This window comes from Paroedura picta, chromosome 7 (assembly GCF_049243985.1).
Source record: "Paroedura picta isolate Pp20150507F chromosome 7, Ppicta_v3.0, whole genome shotgun sequence".
NCBI classification, from domain to species: Eukaryota; Metazoa; Chordata; class Lepidosauria; order Squamata; family Gekkonidae; genus Paroedura; species Paroedura picta.
Genome location: NC_135375.1, coordinates 36,307,561 through 36,321,594, shown reverse-complemented (window position 1 = coordinate 36,321,594; position 14,034 = coordinate 36,307,561). Strand labels below are relative to the sequence as shown.

At 42.6% G+C, this 14,034-nt stretch overlaps 1 protein-coding gene across 1 annotated transcript in view; it reads left to right on the top strand.

Moving 5' to 3' along the window:
- ACOT12 (acyl-CoA thioesterase 12) overlaps positions 1–14,034 on the top strand; it is a 41,734-nt gene that overhangs the window by 14,177 nt on the left and 13,523 nt on the right. Inside the window, exons 4-9 of the mRNA XM_077347494.1 lie at positions 532–633; positions 3,758–3,884; positions 5,680–5,836; positions 9,359–9,478; positions 11,866–12,016; positions 13,731–13,786. Of these exons, the coding sequence (XP_077203609.1) occupies positions 532–633; positions 3,758–3,884; positions 5,680–5,836; positions 9,359–9,478; positions 11,866–12,016; positions 13,731–13,786 (713 nt within the window). The remainder of the gene's footprint in view (positions 1–531; positions 634–3,757; positions 3,885–5,679; positions 5,837–9,358; positions 9,479–11,865; positions 12,017–13,730; positions 13,787–14,034) is intronic.

The following is a 14,034-nucleotide window of genomic DNA, read 5'->3' as shown; positions in this document are numbered from 1 at the left end:
TCAAAGGCAATAGCGCAGTATCCAGCACACATGTAATAGATGGAAGTAGATAGTAGTGTTTCTGTTTACTCTTTTACAAGGAAGCATGATCTACACTTCATTAAATTAGAAAGGATGTTCTACAAAAAAGGAAATTCATGGGAAAGGGAACTGAAGCTGGCTGACCTCAAAACAGCATTCCATGAGTTTAGTAGTCAGTTTCAACTCCATTGTGAATGCTCACATTGTAGGCTGCACACTGGTTCCATGCAGCATGATCCCTGTGTGTGTATTGTTGCTTATTCTAAATTGAGACTGTCCAGTAAGTTCCCATGACAGTCGTGCAACCATAATCCAGACAACACTACAGAACTAGAACTGTTCTGGATTTGTTCTCATTCTAGAATTCTGTGTGGTTGGTATGGCTTTACACTATATATTTTGAAACTATGGCACTGCTAATTTAGTATTAGTATTTCCTCTTATTTCATAGGGCAGGAGTAATTATGACTATGTGAGTTAATTTTTAGTGATGTGATTATCCCCTTGTAGGTTGGCGTCAAAGTTATACTACAAGATCCCCTAAGCAATGTCGAGAAATTGATCAGTGTAGCTTTCTCTACATACGTGGCAAGACCAGCAGATGCTACAAAGGTAATATATTTCATTTGAAAGCTTTTACCAGCTTTTAAAGCTTTTGTTATAGAACGATGCACTCTGACTGCTGACTGGACTGAGTCATAGGGACTGTATCACTCCAGTCATGTTCCATCTGTAATGGCCAAATTCAAGGGGGTGGTATGGAGATTTAAAGCTCTCTACTGCTTAGGGCAGCTTAGAGACACCTTCTCACATAGGAACCTACCTATCCACTCCAGTAACCTTCAGAGGCCGTGCTTTGGGTGCCATTTGAGGCTAGATGGGTATGAGAAATGGCCTTCTTGCTCCTGGTTCCAAAATTTGGCACTCACTTCCTAGGAGATGCATTTGTCTACTTCTGTCATTTCTTCCACCAGAATGTGAAGATTGTTGTCCATTTATGCTTTTATTTGTTTTAAAAAATTATATATTTGTGTTACGGGTAGGCACAAAACAGCTCACGATGTAAAGTTGGTCATTAATTTATCAGGTTAGTGGTTTGCAGGTTAGTGGTTTATGGAAGGACACCTGACACAAACATTTCACAAAGTTTGGTGTTGTTTGGGTTGGTTTGTGAGTGGAGCGTTTCAGAGCAGACTGCCTATGGTCAATTAAACTGCAACAGAGGGCAAGTAGAGGAGAGTCAGCTGGAGATCCCTTGCAAGTTTGATGTCTCTAGCATGGCAGGGAGGTGCTCTACCAGTTACAACCCAAACCAGTTTGTCTAGCATTAAAAAGTTCATGACAGTCCATGGTTCACGAACCATGCACGTCACAAACCAAACCACACTTTCCCAGGTTGTTCCCATCCCTATTTGTATATTAAATGCTCTGAAATGTATCAAAGTTTGGAGTGTTTTCAGGAGACCCCAAATCTGGTGGAAAGGCAGTATAGAAATAAATAAGTAAACAAATGGCCTAACACTGTACAACAGCACCTAAACATGGTTAGACACCGCACTCCATTCACTTCTTTAGGATGCCTGTTCAACTGGGTAGAAACTACAGTGGAGAAAGCAGTCTGTGGTAGTTAAAGGTAAAGGTAAAGGTATCCCCTGTGCAAGCACTGAGTCATGTCTGACCCTTGGGGTGACGCCCTCCAGCGTTTTCATGGCAGACTCAATACGGGGTGGTTTGCCAGTGCCTTCCCCAGTCATTACCGTTTACCCCCCAGCAAGCTGGGTACTCATTTTACCGACCTCAGAAGGATGGAAGGCTGAGTCAACCTTGAGCCGGCTGCTGGGATTGAACTCCCAGCCTCATGGGCAAAGCTTTCAGACGGCTGCCTTACCACTCTGCGCCACAAGAGGCTCTGTGGTAGTTACCAGATGGGATATTTAGTGGGGGAACAAGCAATGCATAGATGACACCCAAGTACCCCAGAAGCTGCTGAGAGATATAATGGTATCAATGGGAATGACAGTCCACAGTCTCTTGTTTAATTGGTTTGCCAAATGCAGAGCTCGGGATGCTTCCAGGGAGAGTCAGCTGATCGGTGGTGCTTATCACTTCCGAGGTCCACTGGATCTTCCTGGCAAATACTTCCAGGATGCATTTAGTCAGTTATTATGGAACTGGAGATAAACACAGTTGGTAGCAAACTGCCTCAAGAAAGCAAGAAAGCAGAGAATTGGTGGGTGCAGGACAGCCAGACATACATTAATTGCCCTGTTCAAATAGACCCAGCCCCACTTTCACATTATCTCAGTAAGTATTACTTTGGTGATGTGTTGCTCCCCACTTGTTTGGTTCCCTTCAAATGTCAAAATAATGGAGGCTTATAGTATTTTCATAGTATTTACAGTGTATGGCACAAATGCCCATAATGAAGGCACAGGACTATTCGGCATCAAATTAACAGAGACAGCCTGTCCATGCAACAGCTTCAGCCAACTCACAGCAGTCTGTGTTTGTTTGGGGTTATTGTTGTTTTTCTCAGTCTCTTCCAGACTCAAACCTGCAATTTCCTCTTCTCTGTCTTGCATGCATCTGCCCCTCTCCTCAGCTGCAAGTAGTAACCTTGTGGCAATAATAATTCTGTTACAGCAAAAATAATCAGGAGTCCAGTGGCAAGGCTAACTATTTTATTCTTGCATAAGTTTTTGTCGACTGGAGCCTACTTCATTGCATCTGAGGAAGTGGATTCTATTCCATGAAAACATATTCGGGAATAAAATGTTGTTAAATCTTTTTAAAGCTATTGGTTCTCACGATTAGAGTCACCATGGAATCATCCATTAAAGAAGCCATGCTGGGCCATTAGGTCTAATACAGGAAATGTTATCTGGTGACCAATAGTAATATGTTTGCTATAAGACAGAGTTGAACTGCTTCCAAAAGTAATATATTTAAATAGGTTTTCTCATGCCTGTAACTCACTTTCAATCCCAACGTTCTCTAAAATATACATTTGAATGCAAAATGGCTTTCTCGCGTTTCTGCCCTTTATAACAAGTATCCACAAGTGACATATCCTAGATTAACATGCATTTCCATTTGAAATCAATGGAAGTTTGATGAAATCACCTCTTTAAGTAGACTGAGGCAGTTGGTTCATGTGTGTTTATTGTATTGGGTTTTAAAAACAGGGGAAAGATAGGTACCATTTTGCATCTTGGAGAACTTGTTTTTCTCAATCTCTTCCAAACTCAAACCCATTTCCTCTTCTCTCTCTTGCATGCATCTGCCCCTCTCCTCAGCTGCAAGTAGTCACCTTGTGTAGCTTCTGATGGCAATAGTAATTCTGTTGCAGCAAAAATAAGCAGGAGTAAGCAAGCATGCAGAAAATGTCTTCACTACAGGAATTTGACAGCAGGCCAACTAACGGGAAGTAATTTTTGCAGCCACATTAGATTCAATATGTGCCCCAGCTATTTTATCTCATTTCTTTTTTAGTTTTTTCCAGAAAAACTTAGCTGTTCACACATAGTTAATATGTATTTACAACACAAAATTTCAATAAATGGCAGTACCACAAAGTGAGAAAATGTGCTTCAGAACATCACTGGCAATTACTTATTTTTCCATAGCAGTAGCACAACCTTCTGTGGTGCAAAAGCTACAGAAAGAATACTTGCTTTGATTGCCACTGTGCCTATCCTAGGCTTGGATTAGGTAATGATTTTTTATATTTGTTTAGGTTAACTTAAAACCAGTAGAGCTTCTTACTGCAGAAGATTTCCTGGAGTACACACTAGCTGCAGAAAGAAGAAAAATACGCCTACATCCTGAACGTGACTTTAAGAATCTAATTCAAGAATGTGATGGTCAGTAAATAAATAGTATTTGGCAGGAGTGAGGGTAATAGTGGCGGCAGCTATTATAAGATTGGCAAATGCAGACTACATATTTTGTAAGATGCTCCCTCCCACCTAGATATCCTTAGAGTAAGGTGACCTTACCTTAGAGAGTAAGGCCTGGAAGAACTCTAGATAAAGTTTGCAAAATAAAAGGAGAGAAAATTGGCTTCCTGGTAATGCCTTCTTCAGATGCTTAAGTATGTACTGCTTGGGGCAAGATTTACTATAAAGCAAATAAATTTTGGCTCAGGATTGTTGCCCATACTATCACTAGTTAAAAAGCAAGATCAGTTATCAATTAGATAAGAGATCTTCCGTCAAGTGAACTACAGGAGGTATCTGGAAGGTCCATGTTTCCTGTATTGTGTCTACTCGTCAAAAGGGGATTTACAGATTTTACAGGGGATTTATTTACTGAAGTGGATTCAACCTCTAACTTCAGATGGGAGACAGGATGATGGGTAGGAAGCATATTCTACTTACCGCTGGCACACAGCACCATGGGCATGTTGATTGGTGAGTATTGGCAGTATCACCATGGACTCCAGTAAAGTTGCTGTGCTCTCAAATCCTTTTTGGCATTCTTTGCCTGTTGAGAGAGATCCTAAGATGCAGACTAGTTGTGGTCACTTTGCATAAGTATCGACAGTGCTAGCCAGATACTTGCAGACAGGCATGGTTTGAAAACAAAAATTTAAAAAAATTGGAAGGATCATAATTATAGGTTTTTTTAATAGTTCATTCTCATTTGAGGATTTTTCCTTTTACCTACAAGGAAGAAAAACTAATAAGATCAAAAAGATGTCTTTATAAAGAATGGTGCATTTTAGGGACTTAAAAGGGCTGAGAATGATTGGTATTTTAAAGAAAACTTTATTTGAAACATACATGTCTTCCTATTAAATAGAGTTATTATACTTCTAAGGATACCAGTCACATGTGTTTGTAGGATTTTTAGTGCAGGTCTCTTAAAGACCCGAAATCAAAGCAATTTCTGAAACATAATGTTTTCACCTACAGAACTGTCATTGATTCAATATGAGGCACACTAACAACATCCCCCAAAAGTTTGGTTCTCTCTCTAAAACACAATAGCACAGTTAAGCATTAGATTCCTTGTGGTGATGGCAAGAAAATAAGAATGAAAAGACTGATTCCCTCTAAATAACTGCAGAGTTCAAGACGATGTAATAAAGTGGAATTTGCCTTCTAGCTACAAATTGTACAACCTGGTAAGAGGGTCCAAAGTGCAAGGCAATCAAATGGATCCAAACATTAGGATTGTAAAACAGAGTTAACTGGGACAGAAGTCAAACATTTAACTCAGGTCAAGTGGGATCATATGACAAACTATTATGCCCAACATTTTATATATATTCATATCTTGTTTCCTGAAGACAGATCTTGCTCCAGTAGAGAATTAATAGCCTTGGAAATGGATCTGTCATCCTATCCAAACACTAATAACATCAAATTCTGATTATCTGCCTTAATCCTGTTTTAGTTATTTTCACCCAGTTTCTTATGCATGCAACTAGCCCTTCCTGGCAATTAACACCCCCACCCCCATACACTTATATGCAATGGTTGAGAGCATTTTGTTTCATTGTATCTGAAGAAGTGTCCATGCACCCAAAAGCTTATATCTTGAACAAAATCTCTTAAAGGGCCACTTGACTCAAACTTCGTTCAATCATATTCTATAATTGCACTATTTGATAATTTTCTGAACATCAATGTCTATTAAACTTATGCATTGTAGAACAAGTTTGCAGTAATGAAGAAGATGCAGTTTCAACAGACCTTACCCATGTACAAAGCATTGAACTGGTATTGCCACCTCATGCCAACCATCAAGGAAACACGTTTGGTGGCCAAATTATGGCCTGGATGGAGATCGTGGCTGCTATTTCCGCAAGGTACCATTCTTTTCCCCACCCCACAGCATTCTCATGTATTATATGTTACTGGACAGGTACTTTGGGAAATGTAAGCTTTTTTGTCATCTAGTTTAATGTTCATTTAATCAGGCAGGGAATTCCATCACCCCCCTGTCGCTCAGTATATGTAGCTCTCTCTCTTTATGTATGTGAGACATGAATTTCTATTAGAATTCCCTTCACACACCAGTGGGCCTGATTCATTGCCAGGATGCTGGTTGTATCATTATTGTTCATTATTCATGTAGCACTGATTTGTAACCTGAAGTTACACCAACAATAACTGGCTTTCTATTGTTACTAGATAAACAGCTAGTTTTATTAAAATTGCAAATCATCACAGATTTTCCACAGTCATAGCTTCATTACCTGGGTAAGCAACATTTATGTGTAGGCATATGCCCCATATATACATATATGTGTGTGCGTTGCTCCAAAACACCCTGACAGATAGTCCAGCAAAATGGGGTGTCAGATTTATTGGCAAAAAGAAGTCATAACAAACTCTGCAAATACTTTCTTTTTGGACAAGTGATGTGCATAAAGTTGAAGATGAAAATTCTGAAATGACAGTGCTAAATGGTGACAGTGTACTGTCTATTCTGCTTGAGAAATAGCTGATCTAGCTGGAAACGATTTGTAAAACAACTCACAATTAGATTTGACCTTTGAAGGTGCCAGTTGGAGTTGCTATGGCCACAGGCTTACAAGCAATGAAAATTAGATGTATAAAAACAAGCAGTACTCAAAGAACAAACTGAAGATACACTCGGAAAGATTTTTCTCAAGTTTGCATTCTCTTTTAAATAGTATGAAATTGAGCAAGCAGCTTAAAACCAGGGCTCACTGGAAACACGCTGGCACAAGAACTGGACTTTTGAATAATTTAAGGCCAATCATAAAAGTATGGAAGATTTACCTTTTTCATAAAACAATATTGGGTCTTTTAGACCAAGCTTAACAGTGGGGGAGAAGGGAACTGCACCATTCTCCTCTCCATTCATGACATTAATCTGCTTGTGTCTTTATTGTGAGTGTTGCAAATGAGATATTTAGCAATTTAAATAGGAGGAGCAAATTATTCCTAATGAAAAACCAAAGTAATTTGAATGCATTATAAAGATGCACAATTCAATTAATTAGAAACAGATAATTGTGCACGGTTAACAATTCTGGTACATCATAAAGTGTAATTGAATTAAGGCTAACGATAAATAATGGTCCAAAACACTGTTATCTCTAAGCTAAACAAAGGTTAGGAAGATTTCAGTCATAGAACAACAACAAAACAGCAATGCTGCCTTTTTGGCACAAAGACGAATATATTTAAAATAAACATATAGAGGAATTTAGTAGAATTTTCACATATAATGGGACATAGTTTAGGACTCTTTTTCCAGTATATACAAATGCAGTAACTCATATAAGAAAGAAGAGAGATTTTTAATGCCCTATTTTTAACTATCCAAGGAGTCTCAAAACAGCTTACAAACACCGTTCCCTTCCTCTCCCCACAACAGATACCCTGTGAGGTTGACTGGGTGAGAAATCTGTGAGAACAGCTCTAAGAGAACTGTGGCTAGCCCAGTGTCACCCAGCTGGCAGCATGTGGAGGAGTAGGGCATCAAACCTGGCTCTCCAGGTCACCACTCGTTAACCACTTCACAATACTGGCTGGTCACATGGTTCTGAAATGAGCATACTTAAATTGCTATTCTTGCAAACATTCTATAATAAGACAAAAATTCACATTGAGCTCAGAGGAGCACATCTACAATCTAGAGAAGTCAGTAGGTAGAGATTTGATTAATTTATTACCCAAGAAGCATGACTGTTGCTTTTCGTTGGTTGGATCCCATGCCCCCAAGGTAACATTAAATTCATGGCTCTTTCCCAGTTGGCACTAGCAATGCTGATACTGGAATTTCTCACATAAGCTGCCTTTCCCCAAATGATTTTCTCACTATGTAGTAAACATTATCTCCACCTTTCATCTATATTACTGGGTAAAAATTCTACAAGGGATAGCATTGCAAACATCTGTTACATAAAGCCAGACTCGGATGGTGGGAGGAGTTGGGACTCATTGCCTACCTGACTGGGCATAGATCCAACATAGATCTGCTTTAGGATGCTTAGGCATAGATCTGCTTTAGGATGCTTAGGGCTAATTGCTTTAGGAAGCTTAGGTCTAATCCTGCGTTGAGCAGGGGGTTGGACTAGATGGCCTGTATGGCCCCTTCCAACTCTATGATTCTATTATTCTAACAGATGGCCAATCAGGTAGGCCGTCCTTCCCCTGGCCATATCCCCCTCCAACTTCTTCCACATGGAAGAAGTGCCAGCCTGCTCTACTGGGCTGACAGTGACAGGCAAGTCAGCCAGTGAGTGTGAGCTGGGAGGGAAGGAAGGGGGGCTGGTACCACGGTCAGGGGGAGGATGGTTGCCCAGCCAGGGCCTGGGGCCTGGGAAGGAGGGGGCCTGCTCTGGCCTCGCCAGCTTGTTGTAGTAGTTAGGAGTGCAGACTTCTAATCACACAAGCCGGGTTTGATTCCACACTCCCCCACAGGCAACCAGCTGTGTGACCTTGGGCTCACCACAGCACTGATAAAGCTGTTCTGACCAAGCAGTAATATCTGGGCTCTCTCAGCCTCACCTACCACACGGGGTGTCTGTTGTGGGGAGAGGAAAGGGAAGGATATTGCAAGCCACTTTGAGACTCCTTCAGGTAGAGAAAAGTAGCATATAAAAACCAACTCTTCCTCTTCACCTGGGGAAGCGGGAGCACCATGACCTGAGACATCACCTCCCACCATGAGGTTGGCTGGCCAGCGGCAGGAGCTGGCAGGGAGGAGGAGCAAGCCCTGGCCTTGATGACATAGGGGGGTGGGTGCTGCGGGGAGGCAGGCAGGAGAGCCTTGGAGGGAGGGGAACTCTGTGATGCAAGGCCTTGCCACTGCCTGCCTATCTGCCTGCATGTGACCTTTGAGCCATGCACTTGGGTGGCTGTGCAGGGAAGGAGTGAGGTCCAGGAAGAGAACCTCAAGAGTGGGGTTGGCACGCCATTGGGCTTGCTGCCACCTCCCACCCCAGCACCATCAGGGCTGCCAGGGAGGTTGCTAGTCTCCTGCATGGGCCCAGAGCCACTGGAGGCTTCCATGTCCCCTCCCCATTGCCTTGGGAGCAGGACTGGCACCATGCCAGGGGTGCTAAACTCCTCCCAGCCTGGTCTCGCCTGCCTGCCCACCTCCACATGGTCCAGAGTGGTGCTGGCACCATGCCAGGAACACTGCCATCTCCCAGCCTGGTACAGTAAGGCTGCATCCTCAGTTCTAGCACCCAGTGCATTCCTGGGTGTACCAGGCTTTGATGCTAGTCCATAGATAAATTGAAGACTATATTTCTTTTCAGTCGCATACATAATTGTATTGATTGTTTTGATGCAAACAAAATAGTTAAATTATATTGATTTTACTGTCCTTTTCTGCCATTTTCACTTAGTCGCCCCAGTCGTTTTCATCCAACTTTGAAATCTATAGATATGTTCAAATTCCGGGGACCTTCAACCGTGGGTGACCGCCTTGTTTTCAATGCTATAGTGAACAATACTTTTCATCAAAGGTAATAAGCTTATCTTTGTAACCATATTACTTTTGTGTTACTTTGTTATGCAAAGTATTTTACTATTTCAGAATTATATTTTATTATCAGATTGCAGTAATAATATACAAAAGTAAGTGCCATCCATAAGCAGGTGTCAGTGGACATTAGGAAGTATAATTCTGCTTAGGATAACACTGGTAGTTACTCAGTTATGAAAAAAAGAATTATGTTTTGAAAACCATCTTATTCAAATCAAGAATCTCTCTATATGTTGTCTGGCAGGACTATAGTTTGTAGTCACATATGCATATCCCACTATATATGCAAATTATAACATGACTTTCCCCCCTTTCTTTTAAACCCACTGGTGACTGAGCCCAGAATATATGTAGACACAATCCTTTTAAATTGGAGGTCCTCCCTATGGTCTTTGGCAGTGCCAGAGCTTTGTGACAGTAGAGGTGATATGCAAAATATGTTTGGGTGTGGAACTTTCCCCACTTTGGTCCTTGGCAGTGCCAGAGCTTTATTATTCTGCAATCAGATTAGATGGAGAGGAATCAGTCATGTAAAGCTATTGGAGTGCTATTTTAAGTTACAGTTACATGGATAAATTGGAGGACAATATGGAGAAGTTCCTAGAAGATATGAGATTTTGGCTGTATTAATCCTTGTCCCTCTTGATTTCTGTCCATATTCCAAGGAAGAGTGATCAGCTTGGATCAGGATTCAGTAAGAGCTTCTGAGAATCATAGTGACATTCCAATTATCTTAAAGGAGGCAGCGGTGAGATGCTGCCTGAAGAAGTCTTCCTTGGACCTTAACAATGCTCGCTGTTTGCATAGATCTTACTTGCAAGCATTCTCTTTTGGGCACAGTGCTTGGGAGGGTATGGGCTTCATAGTTCTAGACTTTCCTGAAATAGGTGGGTTATCTGGATCCATTTGAATCTGTATTTTTGGAACTGTAACATCCTTGACTGCCCTGATCTTTCCTGGGAGAGAAAAACAGAATGTATCCTTTCTGATTCTCCTGAATCTTGTGGTCCAGTTGACTAATAGATATCAAGTATCAAGGGGCAAAGCTCCAGTGGTTCTGTTTTTTTTCCTGGTCTCCTGTTAATAGAAGTTCCTGCTTGATCCTGTGACATTGGTGCTATGGGATTCTTCAAGAATCTCTTCCACTGATTATGCTTTTTAAAACATCTACATGAATCCTTTGGGAGAGGTCGCCCAAAGATTTGGAGCAAGAGCCCATAAGTATGCTTATGGCACCATTTAGTTTCTGCTGTTCAGCAGAATCATATGAGATCATGGATATTCTGCTTATGTGCAAGAATTAGATGGATGAGAGATAGTAGATTGAGATCAGGTCAGTTGATAATAATGCTGAGTAGAGAACGATAAACCAGCTTATTTGTGGATGGAATCCCCTGAAAGGTCAGATTCTCTGGTGTTGTGTTTAAGAGTGCTTTGATTCCCCACTCCTCCACATGTAGCCAGCAGGTTGACCTTTGTTGTTGTTATGTGCGAAGTCGTGTCCGACCCATCGCGACCCCATGGACAATGATCCTCCAGGCCTTCCTGTCCTCTACCATTCCCCGGAGTCCATTTAAGTTTGCACCTACTGCTTCAGTGACTCCATCCATCCACCTCATTCTCTGTCGTCCCCTTCTTCTTTTGCCCTCGATCGCTCCCAGCATTAGGCTCTTCTCCAGGGAGTCCTTCCTTCTCATGAGGTGGCCAAAGTATTTGAGTTTCATCTTCAGGATCTGGCCTTCTAAAGAGCAGTCAGGGCTGATCTCCTCTAGGACTGACCGGTTTGTTCGCCTTGCAGTCCAAGGGACTCGCAAGAGTCTTCTCCAGCACCAGAGTTCAAAAGCCTCAATTCTTTGACGCTCGGCCTTCCTTATGGTCCAACTCTCAGGTTGACTTTAGGCCAGTCATATTTCTTTTTAGTATTTGCAGTGTGGCACTGTGGTTTGAAAACATTCTTCACAACTTCGGTAAGAAAATAAGACAAATTCTATAACCTGCAGAGATCAGGAAATTTTCATATTTCTCTTATTCCACTGAACTCTGAAGAAGTAGAACACAGAAGCCTTGTTTTCTGACCCTGGGCAGACTTACTCAGCAATTTTCTGGTTTTTCAGAACTACCAACATTTTCAAGTCGGTCTCAGAAGAAACAAACACACATAAAATGTACATCTGAACAACAGCAGTATTAATGCTGCCCCTAGCAGCATACAAATATTGATAGTAATAGGGACTTATTGACTCAAGCACATTTTCCCCCAAAGCACTTATGACTTCTTTGTATAACATTGCAATTAACTTCTGTATTGGTGTTGCAGATTATGTAACGTATTACATATACGCATAAGATAACTTTTTTTTGTTTTAGCGTTGAGGTTGGAGTTCGTGTTGAAGCCTACAACTGTGAAGAATGGGCCAAGGGCCACGCAAGACATATTAACAGTGCATTTTTTATTTTTAATGCTGTAAAAGGAAACGGCGAGCTTTTTACCTTCCCCAGAGTCAAGTCTACTACAAAGGTGAATTATTTTTTAATAGGAAGAGAACAAATGTACATAGATTAGTCCATCACATAATCAATTTCATAACTGCTATATTTATAGACTAGCTGTGGAAGTGATTTAAACCATGTTATAAGGTGATTTTTGAGCCTCTTGTGGCGCAAAGTGGTAAGGCAGCTGTCTGAAAACTTTGCCCATGAGGCTGGGAGTTCAGTCCCAGCAGCCGGCTCAAGGTTGACTCAGCCTTCCATCCTTCCGAGTTCGGTAAAATGAGTACCCAGCTTGCTGGGGGGTAAACGGTAAATGACTGGGGAAGGCACTGGCAAACCACCCCGTATTGAGTCTGCCATGAAAATGCTAGAAGGCGTCACCCCAAGAGTCAGACATGACTCGGTGCTTGCACAGGGGATACCTTTACCTTTACCTTTAATCTTGTATGAACAAATTCTTTGAGGGCAGGTCCATCGGTGGCTATGAACCATGATGGCTAAATGAAACTCCTTGTCCAGAGACAATATACCACTGAATAATAGTTAACTAGTAAAAAAGCCCATTGTATCCGAAATACAATGGGCGCTAGCAGACTGGGGCAGAAGAAAAGGTGGCTTACCGTTGAGCGGGTGGGCTCCCTGGCGGCGTCTTCTGGCTGGCGGCCATTTTCTTTACGGAGGCGGCGTGTGCCGGGCCGCTAGGGACCTGGGGAGCTGTTTTCTCCCTCCCACCCCCCCCCCCCCCCGATTTGGAAAAAAGCTCCCCAGGCCCCGGGGAAGGCGCCTTCCCCGGGGCTTGGGAGCCTTTTTCCTTCCCCCCCGTTGCGAAAAAAAGCTCCCCAGGCCCCGGGGAAGGCACTCCGCGGCTCTGCGAGCTGCGGAGCGCCTTCCCCGGGGCTTGGGGAGCCTTTTTCCTTCCCCCCCCAAGCCTTCTCCCGGCTGGTGGAGCGGCTGCCGTGAGGCCGCTCCGCAGGCCAGGAGAAGGCAGCCAGGCCCCCCCGCCCCCTGAGGCTCTCCGAACCCTTCTCCTGACAGGCGGAGCGGCCGGGCGGCGTCATAGACGCCGCGAGGCTGCTCCGCCGACCGGGAGAAGGCTGCGCGGCCGACCGCTCACCCGTGGCTGTCTGCGCGGCTCGGCTGAAGCAGGCAATGGGGAGCCGCGCTTTGCACGGCTCCCCATTGCCTGCTTGGGGTGGGATGGACACTTGAAGGGGCCAATCAGGAGCCGCTTCGCGGCTCCTCATTGGCCCCTCCGAGTTTTTATCCCGGACAGGGCCTGCCCTAAATCCTCCCACTTACTGCCCTTACTGCTTTATTCAGTCCGTGGCGCTCTGCGCCACAGGGCTGTTTAAGGATGAGGGAAACAACAAGGAGAAATCTTGCCTCAGTCATCCTCTTGCACACTGGGCTCAACTCTGTAAAATGTCAGAGTACACCGATGGTCAGATCCAGCAAGCATCTTGTATTCTTATTTTATTGATTTACTTGGGCTTTTATTTTTCATGGAAGAGTCATTTCAGGGCTGACTTCTCAAGTGAAAATTTTTGTAGTGCTAGGAGAAACCAGAGTTACATTTTGTTCAGTAGTTATTTTGAACTGTTGGTTTAAAAGGATATCATCATCCTAAATTATTTCCATCAGCTGTCATTTATTCTGAATATTAGAGAGAACTATGATCATGTTTATTTTAAACAAAGTTATACAGATTAAAACAAAAACAAAAATCTTTTCTTGTTAAAAAGGATGGTTTAAGAAGGTACCATGAAGCTATTGCCCGCAAGAGAATTCGATTGGCCAGGTAAACCTCAGAAAATATTTCTCAGTCATCCTAGAACTGATCTTGTTTGATTTCTGAAACACTTCAGTCTTTAGAAATGATATAGCTCATGAGAAATTCCTGGTAGGAAGATTATTGATTACATCTGGAGCCACCGGTGCTTTTCCAGGTTTTTCTAATTGGTGATTGGAACACTAGACTAAGCGCCCATCCTCTTTTGTTGCAGAGATATTCATTCAAATATGAATATTCTATTCATTTTGAGTATG